Source organism: Bombus flavifrons, chromosome 8, assembly GCF_040668555.2.
Source record: "Bombus flavifrons isolate JBK064 chromosome 8, iyBomFlav1_principal, whole genome shotgun sequence".
In the NCBI taxonomy this organism is placed as follows: Eukaryota; Metazoa; Arthropoda; class Insecta; order Hymenoptera; family Apidae; genus Bombus; species Bombus flavifrons.
The window spans coordinates 713,291-737,416 of NC_138449.1; the positions used below are offsets into that span (position 1 = coordinate 713,291).

The 24,126-nt window shown below is 29.3% G+C and overlaps 1 protein-coding gene across 4 annotated transcripts in view; it reads right to left on the reverse strand.

Annotated features, from left to right (window-relative positions):
* LOC138182451 (uncharacterized) overlaps positions 1-24,126 on the reverse strand; it is a 71,981-nt gene that overhangs the window by 46,003 nt on the left and 1,852 nt on the right. The window contains exons 1-3 of one of the 4 annotated variants that reach the window (XM_069118321.1): positions 7,390-7,887; positions 6,677-6,765; positions 5,736-5,960 (exon numbers count right to left, since the gene is read on the reverse strand). In XM_069118321.1, the coding sequence (XP_068974422.1) occupies positions 5,736-5,960; positions 6,677-6,693 (242 nt within the window). In that variant the 5' untranslated portion in view covers positions 6,694-6,765; positions 7,390-7,887. Of the gene's footprint in view, positions 1-5,735; positions 6,766-7,389; positions 7,888-24,126 lie in introns of those variants that run through there. The other 3 variants (XM_069118320.1, XM_069118317.1, XM_069118318.1) reach the window with 3 other exon arrangements.

Consider the following 24,126-nt stretch of genomic DNA (forward strand, 5'->3'; position numbering starts at 1 on the left):
TGTTAATTAGTTTGGTACAGGTTTTATACTTTCTTACAAATCAATTTTTACACAGCATTTGCTATACGATTTTGTTTGTATAGTGCGCGTTTACCATATAAGAAGAAAGGCAGGTGTATCCGATATAACATGGAGACTCAAACGCTTTCTTGAGAAACATTGGCTAGTATGGGACTTATCTTGAAGAAACTGCCATTTTGTTTAACGTGAAAATATTTTTCGTTTAAATAAAACTTCTGTAGAATATAACAATTGTGTGGCAGTTCTTGGTTGAGTTTGTATAATTAGCTTGTATGCGATACTCTATCGATTGCTTGACCTGCTTGCTTTCCAGTAGTGTTCCCGGAATCCAAATCGATATCGCAGTATCAAACAATTTTCTTTTATTATCTGTTTTACTTATTTTAAAAATAACTTCTCAGATAATTTTGACAGGGTGGCTATAAATAATTGGGAAAGAAATCGATTTATAGGAAAGTAGTTAGATATTTATCTAAGTTCGGAATAAGGATGATTTCAGCAAATTTCCATCGTATTGGAAATTATTGGTTTCTGATTATTCGATTATTTATTTGCTTATTGTGATTATGCACTGTTTGTGGTAATTCTGTTAAAATTGTGTGTTATTAAATTCCATCTCTTTTGTTACTTCTTTGAAACTGAAATGTTGAGCATATTTACTAAGTTACGATGAGGTGTTTGGGTAACCCATAATGGCATTGCTCTCGTTACCAGATGTCAAATCGTCATCGGATTAAAAGACTTTAGATAAGTGTATCGTGAAAATTTTAGTTTTATTCTAATCTTCTCTAGCCTACGAATTATTTTCCTCTCTTACAGATGGGATAGTGACTAGTTAGTTTTTGTGGTGTGCAAAAATAAGCGTGTTTTATTTCCTACAATTGATAAAGTTCAATGTTAATATAACATTGTTATATATTAACATTTTATATATTAACACTTTGTAATATAAAAGTCAAAGAAAGTTTCTACTGAATCAGTTGGCCAACAAAGTAGATTTATCTAGTTGTATCCTCTTGATAACATTGTTTTATGGAGTATATCACCTTTGTAGTTGATGAGTCTTGAACTCCATTGCGGATATTTTGCATTGCAGTTTTCTCCTGCTATAAACCTCTCATTTAACATATTTAAATATTTTCGGTATCGTGGGAGATAATATACCGCAGCTATGACCAGTGAAGCTCTTGAGTTCTTTATTTTGATGTTCGCGATTCGAAGGAAACATTGTTCATATTATTTATTTCACGGTGTGACATCTTTCCATTAATCCCTCAAACGATTATGTAGCATATATACGTCAGTATCAAAGTCAATTCACAGCGGAAATGACGGATATAATCAGATTATGAAAATTATTGTGTATATCACTGTTTATGTCAGATATGTTAACTTATGGGACTTTGCTGTATTATACTTTGAAATATCTTATCCTACTGGCCTACTTGTTCAAATGTATCTTTTTTTGTTCAATGGTAAATTCAATTCTCAAGATAGTGTATTGGTTACGATGTACATATGCGCTAGTAGCGGGAAATTCACGCTAGTGTGGAAAACACTTTCAGTGATAAACTATGACGCTCATGGGATTAATAATCGTAGCAGTACCTTAAAATGAGTGGTTCCGTCTGAATATAGCATGGAATATATTTTGTAGTTAAAGATATTGGAGTAGTTTTTATTTGTGAAATATGTTTTTAGAAATAGGAGCATATCCATTTTCTTTTGCTGTCTTAAATCGTTTGCGTTTCATATGATTATTTCTAAGTCATAACCCATTGTTATTATTTTTCGGTAACGGTCGTTAACGCATTTATGATTATATTGCTTTGATTCATGAACTGGTTAAACAGTGTTTTCAATTTGTGTAAAAATTGGTTCCGAATTGAGTTATTATTAATATAGTTATTATTATCTACTTTTTCTGTGTTAACTTTTCTGGTCTAAACATAATTTTTCTCTTATTTCTTAGTTCTGATAATTTTTGTGTCTCTATCTAATTTACCTCATGGTTTGTAGATTTCTGTATTCGTGTACCCTTTGTATTATAATTTACGAAATGAGGGCATAATGTACATTTTTCTGAAATGTCTCTTGATGTATTGCATATGCTGAACCTGGAGGATAATTTTTTGTTCATAGTAGACAATAATATGGTTTTGTACAGTATCTCGTGGTCCATATTTTTGACAACAGACATCTCTCTGTAATATTGCGACAATAAATATTAGTGAAGAAGATGGGCGTCCTCTTTTTTAACATTTTGACTTAGTTATATCCCGGTATTCGAGTATTATAGTTTGATTTCGCACTTGCGTTCGCTTATTACCGTTATTCGTTCACTTATATTTACACACAAAACGTGCTATACATCTTGTCTCTTCGACTATTTAAACGCGACTTTCTTAAAGAATAATTGGAAAAATTAACTGAAATGAATTCGGGAAAGGATTAGATAGTCAGATAAATTGCAACAGCAGATTTAAAGAAATAGAAAATATTGAGGAGGCAGAAGATAATTCAAACAGTGACAGTACTTTCTATATCACCAATGAAATGCAGAATGAATAAAAAATGGAGGAAATACCGACATTTAGAATGATATACGACAGATAAGTGAAAAAGTTACTCAAGGAATATAGCAATAACACAATCGAAACATACATAATAAGCCTAGAAACCACCAAAGGTACAAATTATAATCTGTGGAAAATAGTAAAAAAACATTATAAAACTGAAGGAGACTAATGTTCCATAGAGAACGCATAACGCGAAACAGAACTAGCCAAGAATATTTACAATACAAACAATAAAGTAAAACATACAAAACAAAAACTGAAACCTCCAGAGAAATTCAGAACAAGTTAGAAAAAAATCAAAGTGTTAATAAGAAATCTTAACCTTAAAAAGATTTCAAGATCTAATTATTTGAAAAATCCTAAAAGACATAATATTAAAATCAATTAAGCACATTACAATATTGTTCAATGCAATCATGAGATTCTAAGACTTTGTATTAGTGTGAAAATATGCAAGAATTGTTCTACTACTTACCAGAGAAACCAGTATAAACATCCACTTTATACAGACCGAGGTTATTACTCTCAAAATGAGAACTACCAAAACATCAGATAAACATGTTGCGTAGCTACGTAACTAACGGATTCTTTTATATTAAAATAGACAATGAAAATTCAAATACATATAAATAAATATTTTTTACTTCAGATTCTCCTAAAGGACTAAGGAGATTGATGTTAACGTTAACGTTAACGTAATAATGTTAACGTTCACAGACAATACCACAATTTACGATATCAATAATAATTTCAATTTAGCATAAAATCTAACATACAACTATAATATAACCCCCCATTTTTGAGCCGAAAGGTATAAAATAAACTTAATTACTACTTTGCCATATAACTATTATATTTATAAATGGTACAAAAGACACCGAAACCAATTAAAAAAAACTTATTTGTTGGATAGCACAGACAGATATTTAGAAATTATATTACATAAAATAAAATAAACTCCTCCAATAATTCGTATAAGAAAAAACATCAGCAGTTATAAATCTGCTGCATTGATTAAATAAAAGAAAATCAAAATCAAAATTTAGAAACAAAAACAGAATATACAAAATAAGTCATTAAAACTTTTTATGTAAAATAACTCGTTATCCTTATACCAAAAAATGTTTCAGACAAAATATATTGTATTTGATAAAGTTCATGAACTCAAATGGACATTTTTATAAGAAATTTGATAAGAAATCGAGTGGCTTAGATCCAGTGATCGCTGTGGCGATAACATAGATCGCTACACGAATTCCTTATGGTCATCGCGATCATCGGATCTAACACCATTCGATTTCCTTTTATGAAAATATTTAAAGACAAAATGTATTCTCATCCTGCTAGTAGTGTGCAAGCCATCTAACAACGTATTTTGCTACAATTACCAAAAATTGTAGAGAAAGACATAACAGAAGCGTCAGATAAAGTAAAGAAAGGTGGGCGTAAAGATGCATAAACTCCAATGCAGTATCGTTCGAACATTTGTTATTGCGTAAATATCATATTTGCAGATATATCGAAATAATTTCGCAAACTCTTAATTACAGTAAGTTTTGAATTAATAGGTCTAGGGTATTAAATACCTTAGTACGTTTTTTTAAAAATAAAAAACTGCATCGACTATGCCAATCAAAGGTATAGAATTCTGTTTAAAAAAAATGCAATTGCATTTTTTAAGCATATCAAGTGTAATAAATTATTAAAGTGTAATAAATAATAATAATAATGAGTGTAATAAATTATTAAATTATAAAAGTGTAATAAATTATTTCCGCATTATGCATCATTAGATACTATTTAATATTGACTCGAAGCATGTTTACCCATTTCTAACCATTTGGAAGATACATCTGTCCAGTTACGTGAGACACACTATACATGTATTTTAAACCTGTGACTGTTTGTATCCCAATACTTTTCTAAGCGATGCGATGTTAAAATGAATCACAAAATAACAAGTTATTTTATGCAATAGCTTTATCGACACATTGTGTATATAATAATGGTTGGGCTATTATGGACATATCCTTCAATTCTATAAAATACAACCATCAAAAGCAATCTGAAGAAAATTAAAACAGTATAATCCAAACTACTGAGGACGATACTTACGATACTGTACCATGGTATATAGGTAATAACAACATAGCGAATACTTTATGCGACTTAACAATCGTATAAACCCTTAAAAATATCAACGAAAGACACTGGATCAGAATGAAACCTTCACCACACCCTAACAATGGAAATTGCATGATACACTACCATCTAAAGTCACTAAATATCTATCCTAGGCTAAAAGTTACACCCATTGCAGAACCATCCAAAAACCCCGCTACTGGAACATTCGTGAAGGCGACAGTAATACGGATGAATGCATCAATGGAAAGAATGAAATGGAATGAATAATTGAAATAAACAAATGATTGTAAAGTTTAACTTAAACTTATTATAGTTATGTTATATCAATAAAGAAACTCTCTACATTACTGAAACTAATGTACATACTAATTATTAAATCTAATGTAATGTAAAACACTTTTAGTATATACAAGGTTTGCGTAACTAAGTTTATTTGAAATAATGGATACGTATCATTTGTTATAATTAGCGCGCAGTGGTTAAAAAAAGTATTTGCAGATCATTGCATTCATTATAGCATTTACAAATTAATTAATTAGATCTACATGCTTGAAACTAAAACATAGGATTTAATAACAGATGCTTCATTGGAATAAAAATTTGAACAAGACGTAAACATTTTCTGATATGATACACCACAACTCCCGAAAAATGATTTATAAGTTGATCATACAATCTGTGGTTAATTGTGGCTAATGGGCTTGTAGCGCATAAAGCTGGCTAGCAGAATATATATTTCATAAGCAACGCCGTATCTCCTACAAAGATTTTTTAATTGATCAACTAGGCAAATATTTTATTCCAAAAGAACACGATTTATGTCCGAAAACCTCAATTTTAATTAATGTGATGATTAGTAAAGATAAAAATTAGCAAAAATCTTGACATGTTTCTAATACCTCAATAGAATCGCCATCTACCAATAAAACTTTTGTTAACGACCAAGGCGATACTTTCGATAGACTGTCCGTATAAATAAATAACACAAACCTGTTGCTTTGAACCTGACGAGAGTCAGGTTTCGGTGATGGGCCACGACCAGAAAGATGTATATCGGTATAAGATTTAAAAGTAACGAGTCTGTTAACCCCTCGCAGTTCGCTTGCTATTGAAGAGACGCTAAATAGAGAGAGGTCAGTCGTAACACTTTCATGACTCGGCGATCGTAACATTCGTGACGTCACTTGAAGTGCTGGACATTGTGTATCTGTTAAACTATTACAGCATTGTATAGTAGTAGCCGGCGGTATTGGTGATGCCGGTTTTGCTTTACTTTCAGACATTTTCGTATCTCTCAACGTTTTCAACTATTAGAGAACTATTATTTTTTCATAAAATATGAAAAATTGTATGTTATTGTATTCATTATTTATCATCATACTTAATTCAATGTAACAGTTTTTCATAACTAATGAATTTTTTCTAATTTTCAGTTAATGTTAACGGAATGAAGTTATTTATCAACTCGAAGTTCTTAAAATTTCGTCAAAATATATATCTTCATTACTTTCGAAGTGATCAATTATATTCTTAAAATCTGACATTGAATGATAACTTTCAAAGATTTATTAATGTAATTCTAAATAGTTTCACAAAATTATGGCAAATAATATTATATCGTATTAAAACACTAAATAAATTAATTTTAGATACATTCGAATACTGCATTTGAACAGCAATCAAATTATTTAAAATTTATTTAAAAATTACTTGCAGTTTAGCAGTTAAATTGACAGAAATTCAATAAACAAGTATTTTCTATTGCAATTGAATTTGTTTTATACCAGATGACGATAACATTCTTACGCCCGCTTTCATATATATTTGTTTTTATTATTTTTCGTTTATATCTCTGTAAAATCAAGAATTTTGTTGCTGTTCCAAATTCATTACTGCGGACACGAGGATGATTGTAATATATACTTCTATACCTTTTAATTGTATTCATTAGAATATGGCAATATTCCCATATTAATTCCGTACTGTAACTTGTCTAGTGTTTTGTCGGTCACCAAAAACCCTGAAAAAAAATTATATATGTTATTATATATTATATTGTCCTTAATATAGTATTATTGGTAGTAATGTATATATATATATATATATATATATATATATATATATATATGGTAGTAGTTTACTTTTTGTAGTTAGACTATTGTAGTTGCCTAATAAAATCTTTGTCATACCACAAGATTATTTGTCATGATTTTGGGCGGTGATTCTACACCCCCGAATTAATAGAGATTTGTTAAATAAATAGATCGCAAAATTGCCCTTTAGTATGATTTTCAAGGTCAAAATTTTTTTTATTACATCGTATAGTACTATCACGAGGAGCCACGTATCGAAAATGATTCCTCTTGAAAAAAAAATGTTTAAAGTTCCGTTAATTTTTAAATTGATCTTATTTATTATATTGTGGTAATATATTACAGATAAAAGATAATATAAACACCAAAATAAATAAACTAAAATTGATATATACTAAAAGTAAATAAATAAACAAAATAAATAATATAATAATAATATAGTATCATATAACATAATGGGTATGATGATAAACAATAAAGGTTAGAAAGCGTGCCATTGATGAAGCCGGTGGGAACTATTCTTTATTACGTGGTATAATATCAACAATCGCCAAGAATTAATAGAACTCTGCAGCATCGAGGAAAAGTGATCCAGATCATCCAGATCATCGTGATTCCCAAAGAGTTCAATGGTTGACAGTTGTTACAGCAATTCTTCATTCGATGGATCTCGTGCTCATTGGCGTAAAAAGCAAATTTTTACGTGTGTATTCATTGATGTATATGCGAAGAATAGCTCGTCGAATTATACTTTACACGACGCAGTGAGAAGAATAATATGTGATGAAGATGAACATCCTTACAAGGTTCACCGTGTGCAAGAACTTCATAGAATGAACTGTTATTACATAGGTTCGGATTTTGATATTTAATTGATTTACACAAATTAGTTTTGTATGCTCTGTATTTCACCACCTTGTACAATCATTACAACACACCGGATACTCAGATAAAAAAACGTGGCGGACGGGGAAAAACAGAAGAGAACCGCAAGCAGTTGTACCATCTTTGGATATAGAAACTAGTGATCACACCAACATGACATTTATCTCAACATGAACTATATCGCTCAACGAAAATTTCATCGCTGAATGCGATTAATTTAAAAGATATTATACTATGAAAATTATTCGAACGCAACCCATGATGTCTTAAAGATATCCTGTTCACGGATAAGAGCAAATCTTCCACAGCAACATTCTCAATCATCAGAATGCCAAATTTGGACGTATAGTAATCCTCACATTATGACACAGAGATTTAGTTAAAACCGCTTGATATGTCTGATTTATTCCACATCTGAATCTGCATCTTTTCCATATAAATAAAGACTATTTGAAAGTTAAAGTAATAGATGTTATACGTTCAGAAGTAAGTAGATATTAGCATTGACCTTATTTTGTGCTACTTCTGATTTCAAAATATGAATAAAATCAATTTCAGAATTAATGAAACTTTCAACATTTTTTTCTAAGAAAACCGGTCATTTGTGACTCATGGTTCTTCTGAGACTTTTGTTTCCCGTGATGAATACTATATGATGCCATAGAAAAAATTTTGAGAAATCTTCCCAAATCAGTCATATATATCAGTTCAATCAATAATATTTAAGGTCAATTTTGTGGTCCATTTTTTAAACAGATCTCCACCGATCTGAAGATGTAGAATCACCTTCCAAAGCGATAATAAATAATTTTTGAATAGCCTGTACATGTATGATTTTGAACTCCCTAGTTAAAACAAAAGAAAACAAAACGGTAGTATCTTATGATATGCTATTAGTAATCGCGTTTAGGATTCCAATAGTTCAATGAGAGGGTGAAAGAGAGAGAGAGAGAGAGATTTCATACAGACTCCAAAGCACCCAAAAATATCTTTTACTGCCTCCTTATTCTCCGTTGCTAGAAAGTTGATACTTTTGTTTGAGATAAATCCGAATGTTTCGTATTGCAGCCAGTAAATTAAGACATGTTTTACTTCCAATTCGTTAGAAATACACATTAGGTTGCTATTTATTATAGCAGGGTGTCCGGTTTTAATTTATAAATGCGGTCTACCGATAAGCTATCTGCTGTATCAAAAAAATGTTTAAACAACAATCGAATTATGTCGAGTAGGTTCATGCAAAAATTATAATTCCACTTAAGAGAACATATGTCACCTTTATATGATCTCTACGCGTTCATCTACAGAAAAACTAATTACTAACACATTATGTTCCCTCAAAACCATTCAATTCCTCTTTGAATGTCTTTTTTATACAGCAGGTAGTTTAGCAATAATTCGTAATTATAAATTACAATCAATTCGTACAAACCAAACCCTCTTGGATTATTTTGTCATCCAACGCAATTTGCCTATGAGTGTTAATTACACAAGCATTTTTCTGTACGTTATTGATGCTTCAAACTTAAGTATCCAATTTTCTCTCCTTACGTCAAGTCCCCTATTCTGCCACACAGGGTATTTCATGTGAAATAGGCCACCTAAACTCTTTCGTTACTTGTTATAATACGAGATATATATTTACGTATTTTACGTAACATTAATAAACTTGTGTAATTTAATTGATTTTAAGAGGCAAATCAAATAGAAAAAACTTTTCTTAGCAAATATAATTTTTTAATAGTTTTTTCAAAGTCATCTATGTTTTTTGAGGATATACACATAATTTCTTCTGTTGTATGTTATAGTCAACATTACTTTACATTCATCGATGTATGATGGTAAAATGTCCTTGAAGTCACAAATTTTAAGATTAGTGTCGAACATTACATTACATTCAACGAGATTCTAGGTTTCAACCACGACAAAAGTCAATTTAAGATTGAAAATAAACACATTTATTATTGCTCTGCAGATATTCAAGGATTTACTTTCAGTACATCCACAAACGATAATGCATTACTCGAAGGAGACAAAAATTGAAATCATTTTCATTTATGATAAAACTCAACAATGTCTAACAGAAACTGGACAGAGTTACAAAGAAAGATTTCGAATAGGTAATTGTCCATCGCATTCTACATACACAAATATTATTAAAACATTTCGTGAAAATGGTAGTATCGGTGACAAACATGAGGAACGTAAGACTATTACCCATGAAACAAATCATTAAAGTTCATCAAAAGCTGCTAACCTCTCCTTTCCGTGAGGAAGGAAAAATGCACATCGCATACCTATCAGCCCTCCGCCCGTACCAGTCAGTTATGTAGGGCTGGCGAGTTGTCATTTGCCGATTCATTAAAAACCCCTCCTCGTATCCGCTATAAGCGGCATCCATCCACTCTTGGTACGATTGTTATACTTGAAGAGTAGTATAAGGCGACCTGGAATCTCACTGAAAATAAATTCTATAGTAATTTAAAAATTTTAGAATCACTTCAAGGTTATACTATCACACATGAATAATATGTACAACAGTGTTAGCTGTAACATACAGCAACAAAAATTATATGTATTATTACAGATTAAGAAAATATTTAACTGGACTATTTTACACAAAATACCCCGTATATGACGTTATAGATCAGCGACGCTTTAAGTGAGTATTTTTTAATTTTGTCCATAATTTGATTCTGTTGTAAATTAGATATCTACATATATTCTGCCATATTCTGCGAATAACTCTTTCAGGCTCGAGCTCAAGCTTCTTTTTTGGTTCAATCCTTTCACCAAATTGACCAGCAATTGATAGCAAAACTTTGAGAAGTGCTTCCCCTTCACCGAAAAGATTTTGGATGCAGATATTGCTCGCTTCACAATTTTCCTTTCTAATCTAGTTTTTCCTACTTCCCTTTGTAGCATGTAGTCTGGAGTGTATCATAGAACACTTAGCAATTTTTCCAGAAAGCTGTTTTGTGTTTCTTCGACTCCCTTTTCCTAATTTTTAGGTCAACATCGCTATAGTTACTGATTGAAGTAACTTATTCTAATCTGGGTTTCCCAATTATTATTTTTAACCGCCACTAGTGGTTTCCACATTATTCTTAAAGATATTTTTGCACTGCTGACAAAATGTTTAGACGCCTCAAAAGTGTGTCCAGTGTGAATAGGACTTCCATATTTTCATTATGTCTATTGTGCCTTTTTTGTACTTGATTTTTCTCCTTTTTTTGTTTTCTTGGTTATTTTACATATCAGCATTTTCGTTTTTATGTATACAGGGTGAAAGAAAAAAAAGGACTCATAATTGCTAGAGTAGATAATACTCGCCAAATGATGAAAAAAAGTTCCAACAAACATGGACTAAAAAATTAATAGTTTCAAAGTTATAAACAATTTTTTGTTTCGGTTAAAGTGACTGACTTTCTCACTTCGAGAGTTATCGTACCGTATGGAAACAATGGATTATTTGCCTTAATACTAAATGATAGGGAAATAATTGGAATGTTCAGGGATCAAGAACAAATCTCTAATACGAAGGTATTAAGCGTGTAGTGAAAAGGAGAGAGGGACATGTAGAAACTTTCTGTAATCAGGAAAAGAAGAAAAAGAAGGAAGATATCCATTGTTTCTATGCAGTAGAATAGTTCTCGAAGCAATAACGTATTCGGTTTTATTGCTCATGTCGAAAGCGACCGAATCGGTGATTATCATATACAGACATATGAAATGTATGCAAGTACGTACTACTAGACAAACAATTGAGGCGGCAAATGAACAATTCATCGTAATGTGAATAAACTGTTACAGTAACAGTTATTATACACCATACTAAATACCATTAATTCATATGTTTGGGAGTTGATCATGCGTTGAAAATATTGAAATGTGTACACGCTGCTTTCAATTGTTACCGATTCGTCAGAAAGCTGCATCGTCTGAACTAGTCATAAGAGTGTGCACAATTCTTTTAGATCATTATAAGTGTCCAGTTCTTGCATTACCATATTTTCTTGATACTCAATTATTTTCTTATTATACCATATCATTGCGTCTTCTATCCAGATTCTGATATTTCTTATCACTTGTTCATTATTTGTTAATCTCAAGGATAGTCTTATTGGTAGATATGTTACTAAATGTTCTCCAAATTTATTATACTTGTTCATATTAAATTTATACAACTTACGCCTCTGCTGTTCCAGCAGATGTACTAACTATTGTCGGACAAGAATGTTTTCTTCAAGTCAAGTTTTTCTTTCTACGTGTTGACATTCACATTGAAAAGGTGAAAACAGTTCCCAAAGTTGAAAATTAGAAACAGATATCACGGAATATCTCCAGAATTTAGGTTATATTAAAATTTTCATAATTGCTAATATATACTAATTGTAAGCAAGGCTTGTTTTCTATTTACTGCAACAGCTTTATACATGTATTGAAATGTACTTTATCCAATAGCTGAAAATTTTAGTTTCCTTCTATGAAAAGAATTCATTTTCATATAATTCTGATTAAACTAACATAACTGTTCTTCATTTTCTTTCAATTTTCTTCAAAGAAATGACTGGTTTTTAAAAAATACGTGATAATAGAATATTTTTATAGTTATTGATTTATTACATTCTTACAGAAGGAATTCTATTCCATGTAGTACATTTTTGACATTATTAATCCATCTGGGACCATGATCGACCTAAAGGAGGGTTGACACATTTATGAAATTGTAGAACCAGTCATTTTGACTGCTGTGGCATTTCTAACGTTAACATCTAGCGATGTAGCGATCGATCCGGAATTTTCCTGATAACTGATATCATCATATTGATTAATGATACGCAGTAGAAATTTAAAAAACATATGGCAAATCGTAGAAAACGAGGAAACTGGTTAATTGGAGTTAAATAAGCAGATTGCAGGACCCTTTTACACTTTGGCAAGTATCTTTGACCGGTATTGGTATAAGTAGCCCTGATACAAAATTATTTCGAGTTTGAATACATAAAAAACAAAATAAAATTCATTTTATTATTCTTTTAGTTATCGTTGCGAAAGTCATTACATCATTGCGGAAAAATATAACATGAAGTAGGAATTTTAAAATGAAATTGTAAACACAGTTAATTTGACTGGTGTGGTAGTTCTAGTGTTAATTAGCACTCATATTTCTTTCAAAGTAAGCATACTGTCGTTCACAAAATCTTGTGAAAATAATATGACATGAAAAATATTTTACAAGATAAATTATCATATATTAAATATTAATTAAATATATTATATTAATTAAATATATGAGATATATTAAATATTAATACAGTTATCGCACATTATACGTTATTTTCTTGCATAGTTGTGTTAAACATTGCAACATTGATCACTGCTTGTATTTGTTATATAAAGAGCTAATAAAATCAAACTATACAGGATGTTCCGTGATAAGTGCAGAATGATATAACTACTGAAGGTAGGTGATAGGATAAAAATGTACGGAAACTTTTATTGTTTGTTTTTTTCAGGAATGTCGATGTCGAAGAAATTTTTCCCTACAACTTTTCAAGGTTATACTAAAGTCCTTCATTCTTTAAAATAGAACTATACATATTTTATGCGCCGTATGATGCATTTTTTAATTCTCTACAAAATAGTATTAAGGTGCTAGGGTTGAAAAATAATTAGTTTAAAAGATATTTTAGTTTCAATCTTCTATAACTTATGGTATTAATATATACTAATAATATACTATATATATACTAATAATATGGTATTAATATATAATATAAATAGCAATATTTTTAAAAGCTCCGTATATCTTAAAACTCAATTTTGTATATAATCTTGTGTAGAATATATCTTGTGCAATAAATTATATACTTAGATTAAGAGTTTATTTGTCCTAACATTCCGTTTTCTTCAATGTCATAATTTCGTTAACTACTCGAATTTCAACAAATTCCTTCGCCAGAATATTCAACATATGTATATAAAACGTAAAAATATTCAAAAATAATTTCCCCGATTTCTTTTTAAATATATAAGATGATATATGCCTTTAAAAAAGGTAAATGCTGTTTTGAATAGAATAGATTAATTATAACACTTTGACAAGCCATTCATTTTTAACATAGCTGATATAACAGCATGATTATAACATTTATAACAATAATATGTCCTATTTTATTTGTAGGGTTACCAGAGGAAATGCGACAATGGTGTTTAATATTCTTTATTTGATATTGTTTTCATTAAAAATTTATTTAAATTTGTTTGAAATAATGAGGTTCGTAAAATTACATTAGAAAGAGATAACGTGTAATGTGAAGTAAAATTGACGTACCGAGTCAATAATCTTACAATGATTTCTCTGGAATAATTATCTATTGAATATGAATATGAAAACAATGTCGTAATATGATCTTCTATAATATTAAAGTTTAATCAGATATCTATGGGACTTTTCAAACAAATCTATAACCAGAAGTTTACTGTTACACTTCTGAGGGATAAAAATATTGGATCATACAGCAAATCATTAAATATTTTTCTTCACAGCATGTGGTGTATAAGGTGTAAAGAAATTATATGTTAAACCCATCATAACTGGTTATTAATGTAAGCAAGCAGTCGCAAAATTGGTCTTGATCTTGAAATTCAAGATCAAATTTTTTTTGCTTGTGTCGTATTCTATTCATCACATGAACTAAACGTATCAAGAAATACATGAAAGGGTCGAAACTCAACCGTTCTCTTGAAAAAAGGTATCAAAGTTCCATTGACATTTGTGTATATGAACATTATTGCTGATAAATACTGACTTTAGGGGAGGTACCTCCGATGAGCTTGACCATGTCATATATTGTCAAGGAGGCTATCCTGGGCAACTTCCAGAGGACTTTAGTTGTCACTCGTGTTCCTTAGGAGATTCTTAACAAAAAATTCTTGTCACTACTACATAAATTGTGTCTATACGTGTGTGTCCGTGGCGGCATATACACTAATATTGGTTGTCAATCGCCGTAAAGCGTCCGGATAAAACAACATCTAACCCAAACCTAATTTTTATCTTTTGTTAGTAATGTAATGCATATAAAAGGAGGTTGAGCGATTCACGATAATGATAACGATAGTTTGTTGTAAATATCTCGAAAACTGAGAGAGCTCAGCGGTTATATATAATAGGAAAAAATTGTCCAAAATGTTGATTATCAGAACATATTTAAAAACCATCGAATGCCGTCCGCTTTCTAGATAAAGACCGATATATGTACACGTGTGCGTGGATGTGCAAAACAACAAAACATGTGTTAGATGCTATTTAATTCATTTCAATGTACGACCATGGGCAGTATTCACTGTAGTGGTAACGACAGTTTTCTGTTAATAACCGTTTAAGAAAGATTAAAGGAAGTAGTGACGGCTACAACCTCTTGGATGTTACTCAAGAGAGTGTCTTTGACAACAAATGTATATCAGGGTCAAGGTCACCGAAATTATTTCTGTAAAATTAACATTTATCTTATTAACAATATATTTGTCTTTCCCAGTCATATAAAAAAGTAAATAGCGTGATATTATTGAAAAAACAGAAAATTATTGCTTAGTGCATAAAATAGTTTGCCCTAAATAGAATAGATCTAACTTCATGATTTCAAATTATTGCAAAATTACTTACTGTATGAGAAAATCCTTACAAGTAAAAATTAAATGGTGTCGAAGAGGGCACTATTTCATGTTATTAGTTTCCTTTGAAGTAAGAAAGTCAACTACATTTTCTTAATAATAGAATCTCATTTCTTAATGTGTTGGACATTCAAGTATATAATGATCTACCTGCATTTTATCCATATGATAATATAGCAATAATTATATAAATAACCCACTGATTTATAAAATAATATTTAATTACCATGATGGACAATTTTTTATTGTCAAAATTTATGCAAATTTGTTTTTTTATGAGAAAATATTATATTAAGTATTATTTATTGATAATTTGAGGAGATATTTTTTAAAATGATTTTGGATTTATCGTTTACCTTACTTACAGTAGGTAGTTACACTTATACGTGTTGATTTAAATACAACCGTTAAAACATTATGATGGACACTGTTACGATACTCCATTACGACACCCTACGACACGTTACGAAACTCTAGATTTGGAGCCGGCAAATTACTACCTATGAAACACAATTAAAAAACAAAATTATTTGTGAATTATTCACGATAGAGAAAGCATAAATTAAGTTACTTGTTTAAAAGTGCAGTATCATTGCAGAGATAATCCAATATGCTATCTGTTAGCATTAAATAATTATATAGCGATTAAATATTTTTAATAATTTGAACTTCTTCACTTCTACTTCTTTTACTTCTACTAAAAGTAAGCATTCAGTTAGGCATTTAAAACGATCTAGATTTTAATGATTTGTTATATAAATTGACCATAGTAAAAATTGACTATAAGTGAAATACTACATTTATAAATTTTTAGGTGTATGGTTGATTCCAAAAATATAGGGATTATGTGGCTATGACTTTGTGCATACATCTTTTCATTTAATTTATGAATTGTAATAAACTTCAAATATACCAGAAGACATGCTGGTTGTTATAAAAGAGGCCAGCTAAATAAATAACTATATGTGATTTTATCGGTATTTTTTAGAAACTATCAGAAGTACTGAGGAAATATCCAGAGGACTGAGATTTCAATCAAAGTCTCATATAATCAAGTGTATTTAAAGGTTTTTACTTGAAAAAGTCAATAGTTTCACACACTTTTTATCACAAAGAATTAGTTAAGAGATAATTAGTTTTCTGATGGATTATTTACAAAATTTGAACATCCAATATTATATATCAATAGTAATTTGCAATCACTTAGATTATAAACGAAATAATTACTAATCTTGATAATTGTCAGTTAAACTTGAAAGTGAGAACAAAAAATTAAATTTAAAAGATAATTAATGCTTTTAAGATTAAAAACAAAAATCTTGGAATTTTCAAATTCAATGAATATTTATTCTTTACATAAACAACCTAGTTCTTCAAATCTTGCGTCTTTTATCGTAAATTAAAATAAATAAATTGTACATTATTTTCTAACAGTCAAAATTGAAAAATAACTTTATCTAAACAAGGCAAGCCATTTATTAAGTATCTGTGTAGTGTAAATACAATCGAGACATACTTTTATCAAGGCCCTGAATACTTCTCTCAGTTCTCCCTGTCATATTGTTTGACAGGGGCCTGAGACCAGAGAACTGAGAATTTTGAGGTTAAATGATAAAAATTCTCAAGTGAATTACTATTCTAATATTAATTCCAATATAAAAGAAAAATTGGATGCCACTTTTATATTTGCGTTACATTAAATAAAAGTTAATAAAAATTAAAAACTTGGATATAATACGACTACAATTTTAACTAATCAAAAATGGCCACAGTGTTCGAATATTTTTATTACGTGTTATTTGTATGTACTTAGTTGTAACAAATATTGTGTAATTCATTTTTATATTTTGAATTTTTCTTTTAACTTAACGTACATTTAGTAAATGTACATACAGGGTGTTCAGTTACAGGAGTAAACAAATTTAAAGGGAGATTCTTGAAGCCAAAATAAGACGCAAATCAAAAATAAAAGGGTTGCGTTTTCGGCTTCATTTTTTAATTATCATCAATTAAAAAACGGCCGAAATATCCCTGAAAGTGGGTCAACACAAGCAGCGGGATACACAGTGATTGTTAAATCCAACGACACACGGTTGTCAGCTTACCTCATGCAAGCTGTAAAGAAAAAAACTATAACATTGTGAAACATAAACTGTTCTGCGCGACATTTTGTAAGAAAAATCAGGGATAAAACATTAAAGCTGCTTAATCATTGAAATACATAACAACATATTGAAAACCGTCCCATGGGATTTTCGAGTAGACAGGATTAGTGTTTTCTCTAATCCTTGCATTTCATAAATAATTAATAAACAAAAAAACATATAAAGAATGTTTACACGAAGTTTACGCATTGTCCTATCCGTGAATGTTCTCAGAAAAATTACGTACGCATTCAATATTTTTGAAGGGCTAATAAAGGTGATCTTACGCTGATCTCGCATGACCCACACACATTTTCTATACAAATTATAGGTCACTAGATATGATAATATTCACATACACACACGTGGAATAAAAAAACGAAGAAACAATTATAGATAGGATAACTACAAACGAGGAAACAATAAATACAAAAAGCTACAAAATAATTGTTTGAGCTTATACTCATAGGATTAATTAAAGTGTCGTCTTATGATGTGATGTGTAATAACATAGATTAATATACAGCAAAATGTTCGTTGTCGAAATGATACTATCCTTGCAAGGCAATTCTAAACATTTTAAAACACATCTGGTGAACAGACTGTTCGTTTTCTCGATAGGTATATTCAACCGTGTTTTTAAAAGGAACACCTTAGATCCATGACTGCTTCTAACTAATTTCGAATTATATAAAGAAAACGAAAAAGTGGACGAAGAGTATCGTAAATTTTTCTTTTCGAACGAACTCTGTACTACTAACTTGCCATGTAACATGTTTTAACGATTTTGGAAATATGATAAGAGAAGAGAACAATTATAGAAGAACAAAATCATATCGACAGCTAAAGAGGAACGTTAGGAGAACTGTATAAACATAAATCCTGTATAAAACATGTATCCTTTTAATCTTTTAATTAATTCTAACGGGAGTGATTTTGATGTACAGTGTGTGTAATGCGTACAGTGCGTGTTGTACATATTGTGTTCATAGCGTACTTTTTTTTGCAAGAAAACAGAGGTTATATCGAATATTCACTGTAATGTAAAACGATTGCTATTTTCGTTACAATTTTTCTGTGAACAGTCTGGATACTCGAGGTGCGTATGCGATCTTTGTGTAAATATACTCTAAAATTCCATACTATAGTTTTCGATATGCTGTTATAAATTTTCCATGGATTAAAAAGTTTAATGTTTTATCTATGATTTTTCTTACGAAACCTAGCGCAGAATGATTTATGCTTCCACACGTCATAGTCTTCTTCTCTACGACTTGTATGTGATAAGCTGCAGCCCATGTGTCCTTCGATTTGAGGATCACTATGTATTTACCTCGCTGCTCCATCTGATCTGCTTTCGTTCGTATAGGTAAGTTTGCTCGCGCATAGGGATATTGTCAAAGATGCGTGTAAGCCATTATACAGTTACGAGAATTATATCCATTTGCAATAACAATATCTTTTATTTAAAAAACTTTATTACGTGCTATTTGTTTATGATTATGTACTTAACTATTAATTAAAATTTTCTAATCTGTAACTCAAATGCAACACGGGTTCCCGTTGTTTAATCATTCTATTTTTCATATATTATTTTCTAACCAGGTGTCACCTATTTAACCAATTGTTTCATAAATTCTTTTTCCGTAAACAACCTTACAATGACAGGTACATTTGCTTCATTTTTGTCCAATTGAAGATCACAATAATCATCATCAGAAACTATCCTACACTAGCGTTACCAGCTACCATTATAGTTCGAATACTATTCTATCCCTACCTATAACTGATTTTTATTTATGCTATATAAAAAATTGATCGCCTAATCGATGATGAATTGTAAAAGTAACCTAAAGATTCCGCGAATATCTTGGAACCTAAGACCGAGCGACGGTTGCATTATGTATAGAAAAAAATTGTTCAGAATGTTGATCTTGACAACCTATTTCAGGGTCATCGAAATCGATGGGACCGCCCTTATTCAAAATAATTACCTAATATTTTTCTAAATTATTTCATTGCGTTACCATCAAATGAATGAGTGTTAATCCAAATAATTTCTTAAATGTTTCCTAATCCTTTTAATTCAACATTTTCAATTGTAACAAAAATACGTACATATTTTCTTACAGTTTTTCACACACAATTTTACTACAATATCATGTTTTTCTGACAAAATGTTTGGAACGAGAGCAATTTTGAGAGCAAGTATGGCTATCAGAACAGGGCATTATTGAAACAACTTTTATTCAAATAATTATTCAAATAAAATTTTTATTTTATTTGTTATTTTCTCTGTTACTTTAAATTAGATGATGTTATTTGAATAACAGTTTATTTAAAAAATCAATAATTTTATTATTTATTAGTTTATTTAAAATTTAGATATTTGTTATTTGACTGTACCAGGAAAATAATTTTATTTCTATCGTGGGTTGATGGTAGAACCACTATTTCAAAAGCACAAACTTATGACAATATGTATTATCGCCGGTGTCTCTGCTCTCTATTGTTTATATTGTCTATGTTTATGTTGTTTATGTTTATATATATTGTCTAATGCCCTATTCTAGTTATATTTATTACGATTTGTACTCTTTATTTTATTCATTATTCGTTTTATGTTCAACAGACCTAATTCGATTAACATAATATGTAACATTTCAAACATGTTTCATTTTGTTTACAAGTGCTTGCTGCTCTTCCATTATGAGGTCCAGTTGAATGATTATTTTTGTGTTACCATTATTAACAATCTTGCAAATCAACCAGCTGATGAAATGCTTGAATTTCTAGTTGTATTGAGAGCGAATAATTTATAATAATTAGTATGTCTATTATGTATGCAAAAAAATTATCATTTTTTATTTTGCATTATCGTTTGAAACTATCACTTGACAATAATTTATTTTTCAAATAAGATTAGAGTTTATTTGTACTTATACTTATTTTGAAATAAACTTTTGTTATTTTATTTAGAATAATTATTTATCCTTTGTAAAAGTGCTCAATTTTGGCAATTATATTATAAAAATTCGTGGACTTCAAGTTTAAGGATTTAATATAGCTAAATAAAGAAATAATATAACAAATTATTTCATCACAACTTTTTATATTGGATTATTTGTTATTTTATTTGAATTATTTAATGAATACAAATAAGAAATTATTTGAAAATGGTTTGTTTGGTTTTAACACAAAATGAAATTACTTTTTCAAAGTTATTAGTTGAAATAATTCATTATTTCAAATTGTTATATTTCATTTTATTTCAAATAAAATACATTGCTTCCTACCACGCCATCTGAATACCTTTGTTGTTCACTATACAGGGTATTTCACCTAATTCGACCATCTTAAATATCTCGTAGCTTATTTTTTATGATAGGAAAAAATATCAAATGTAAAAGATATCAAATGCGGTGATAGGCAAAAAATTTTTCTCGGAGTCACTTTTTCGAGATGTCAAGGACATCGAAGTATTTTTAAATGGGACTACATATTTTCATGACATCAACAATCTTACAGCTCATAAAAGAATCATGAAATGTTTGAAATTAATTTCAATACCCGTTCAGAGTAAATGAAGGAATCTCAATTTCATTGAAACAGTGTGTGCTCACAATGATCAGAAAACATGCGAGAAAGGGTTCTACATGGATATACATCAATTACTACAAAGATACTTAAAAATATATAGAAATCATCCATTTGCCGTCTCCAAAAGTGTGTTGAGGTTAATGGTGCATATTTTGAACACTTTCTGAAATAAATATTTTGCATTGAAACGCCAATGTCTTATCTTTGCTTTTTCCCTATACAAACATAATTTTTTCTTTTTTTTTTATAAGCTATAAAACTGTTGTAATGAAAATATGTAGCCCCATTTAAAAATACTTAGATGACCTTGAAATCTCGAAGAAAAAAGCAACCATGAGAAAATTTGTTTGCCTATCACCACATTTTCCCCTTCGAACCTAATATTCTCTCCCTCTGATAGTTTTTCCTATCATAAAAAATAAGTGAGATATTTAAGGTGGTCAAATTAGGTGAAATGTAAATGTATACATACATATGCATAAGTAATAAATAAAGGAATAATGCAGCAATCACAAAATGCTGCCCCTGAAATCGTCGTACTTACAAATATTGATATTCTATCTGGTATTATTAAAATACGATTAAAATATAAATCGAAGGAAAAATAACACCACATCCGTCGTTACATTAATTAATATGTATTTCATTGATTATTTGAAATTTTACTCTAAACTGCATTTATCAGAAAATTGTATATCGATAGATACTTGAATCTGATTTAGTAAGATCTTGTTACTCAAACCTAAACGACAATGAATACATTTATTAGATAAAGGTGTTGTTAATCCTTTTAAACTGACAGTTCTACAATATTCTCGATGCATATCCTCCTATCATACATCGTAAACCAACTAAAAATAAGCAACTCGAAAACATATTTCATGCGACATCCTGATCTATAATTGTTTCATGTGTTTTCTCTCGTTATTGATTTCAAATCATCTTTGCCAACATTTGAAACGTGTACATTTGACACTACTCGCAGAAACTCGAATTCCTTTTTTTACCTAATTTTTATTATTTCCAACAGCAGTTTTTGCTTATGATGAAACATTGCTAGTTCGTTAAACTGATTATGAGCACATTTATATCTCTCTTTAGGCAATATCCAGGAATTGCAAATTGTTTAATATTATTTAATGCTAAAATATAGATCATTCATATAATATATGTAAATAAATCATTGTGACCAATTAAATTTCGTTTCGCAGATTATGACCCATTTACACTTCTTCCGATACTAATTCATCTTCTGGTACTGAGTACCGGAACGACCTTATAACTTTGTTCCAAGTGAAGTTTTAAGAAAGCTACAGAGGAAAATTTTACATTGCTTAACACGTTCTATCATACTGCTGCGCAATTTTTTGTCCCAAATACATCAATGTAATTGCAAAGTACAATTATATTTCACTTTAAACGGAACTCTACAATTTTGTTTATATAAATCGATTTCCTATATTATTTTACATATAAAAATCATTGATATACAAACTATTTTATATTATTTACACTGATAAAGATAGCTATAATAGAATTAACTGTTTTACATTATTTATAGTGATAGTTTAGTTTGACTATATTAATTTTTTGAAATTTGATCACGAAGCTTAATGTTTTCTCTTCATCTCCACCAAATTTTACATTATTTATATTACTTATATATAGTTATTCAAGTCATTCAAATTAATTACAACATTATATTAAATTTTAATTAAACAACAATTTGCTACAAGCACTGAATAACATAAAATACATTGTATTATCTAAATTTATGTAAAATAAGCTTGTATATGTAATACAAAAGAGAAAAATCATGCAGTTACATATAGAGAAAAATGAAAAATCGAAATAAGATTAAATAGAGTTAATATTTTATACATATTTATGTGTGATTCACATTTCAAATCATATTCACCTTCAAAATCTTTACAAATTAGCAACATTTAATTAATAAATCAGTAATATACTTGTCTCTCATCTCAAGAATTAAATGTTCCCTGTCCTGCAGCTCTTTCATTGATTTTTTAACAAAATAACCGTTTAGTAAACGTTGATTATAGAAAATTTTATTTTTTGTTGCCTTAAAAGGTGAACTATTAATCTTATCCATAAAATATTTTCATCATTTGATGATGTTTTGGAATTTCAAAAATATTAATATGGTTGTAGAATAAAACAAATAAGTGTGTCAATGCAACCTTTACTCTCATATTACTCATATATATTTTCTACAAAAGTACTTTTTACAATATAAATATATTTATCTTTTTTGTCCTTAATAGTGTTTAGAATATTTCATAACGTATAACATTGTATTAAAAAATTAATTAAATCAAAAGTTAAAAATAAATATATCTTACACCGTTTGTATTTTCACTATATATACCTAACCCCAATCTAGAAAGGAAAAACTTGTTCATAACATCTCACTCTGAAATTATCACAATGTATATCTACAAGCCAATCAATATCATGTGTGCTATTTGAAGTATTAACGTAATTTTTAAATAATAAGGTACATAATAAAAATAGATATAACTTTTGATATTTTTGAATAATATTTCGAAAAAATGTCCATCAATAACGAGTTAAATTAATCGAAATAGTTGTTATGTTATTTATGTCCATACGTATACATTATGTGATAATGTACTTCAAATTCACATTATATATACACATATACATGACATTATATATCAATATAGGTTCAAAAATTTGATTAATCAAGTATAAGTCTAATCGGTAGTTTAGTTTATTATATTACTGCTACTATTTTTTGTAAGTATACAAAATAGTTAAGAATATAATTTGAATTCAATCCTTTGTTACAAAATTAATATAAAATGATAAAACACATAATATAATAAAATTAAGTAATTAATGCTTTGGTAACAATTTTAGATATAGCGTGAATGTTGCATATGAAGGTTACAGGAGAAAACATGATAAGTACATTTTTCAGTTTTCTGACTTTAA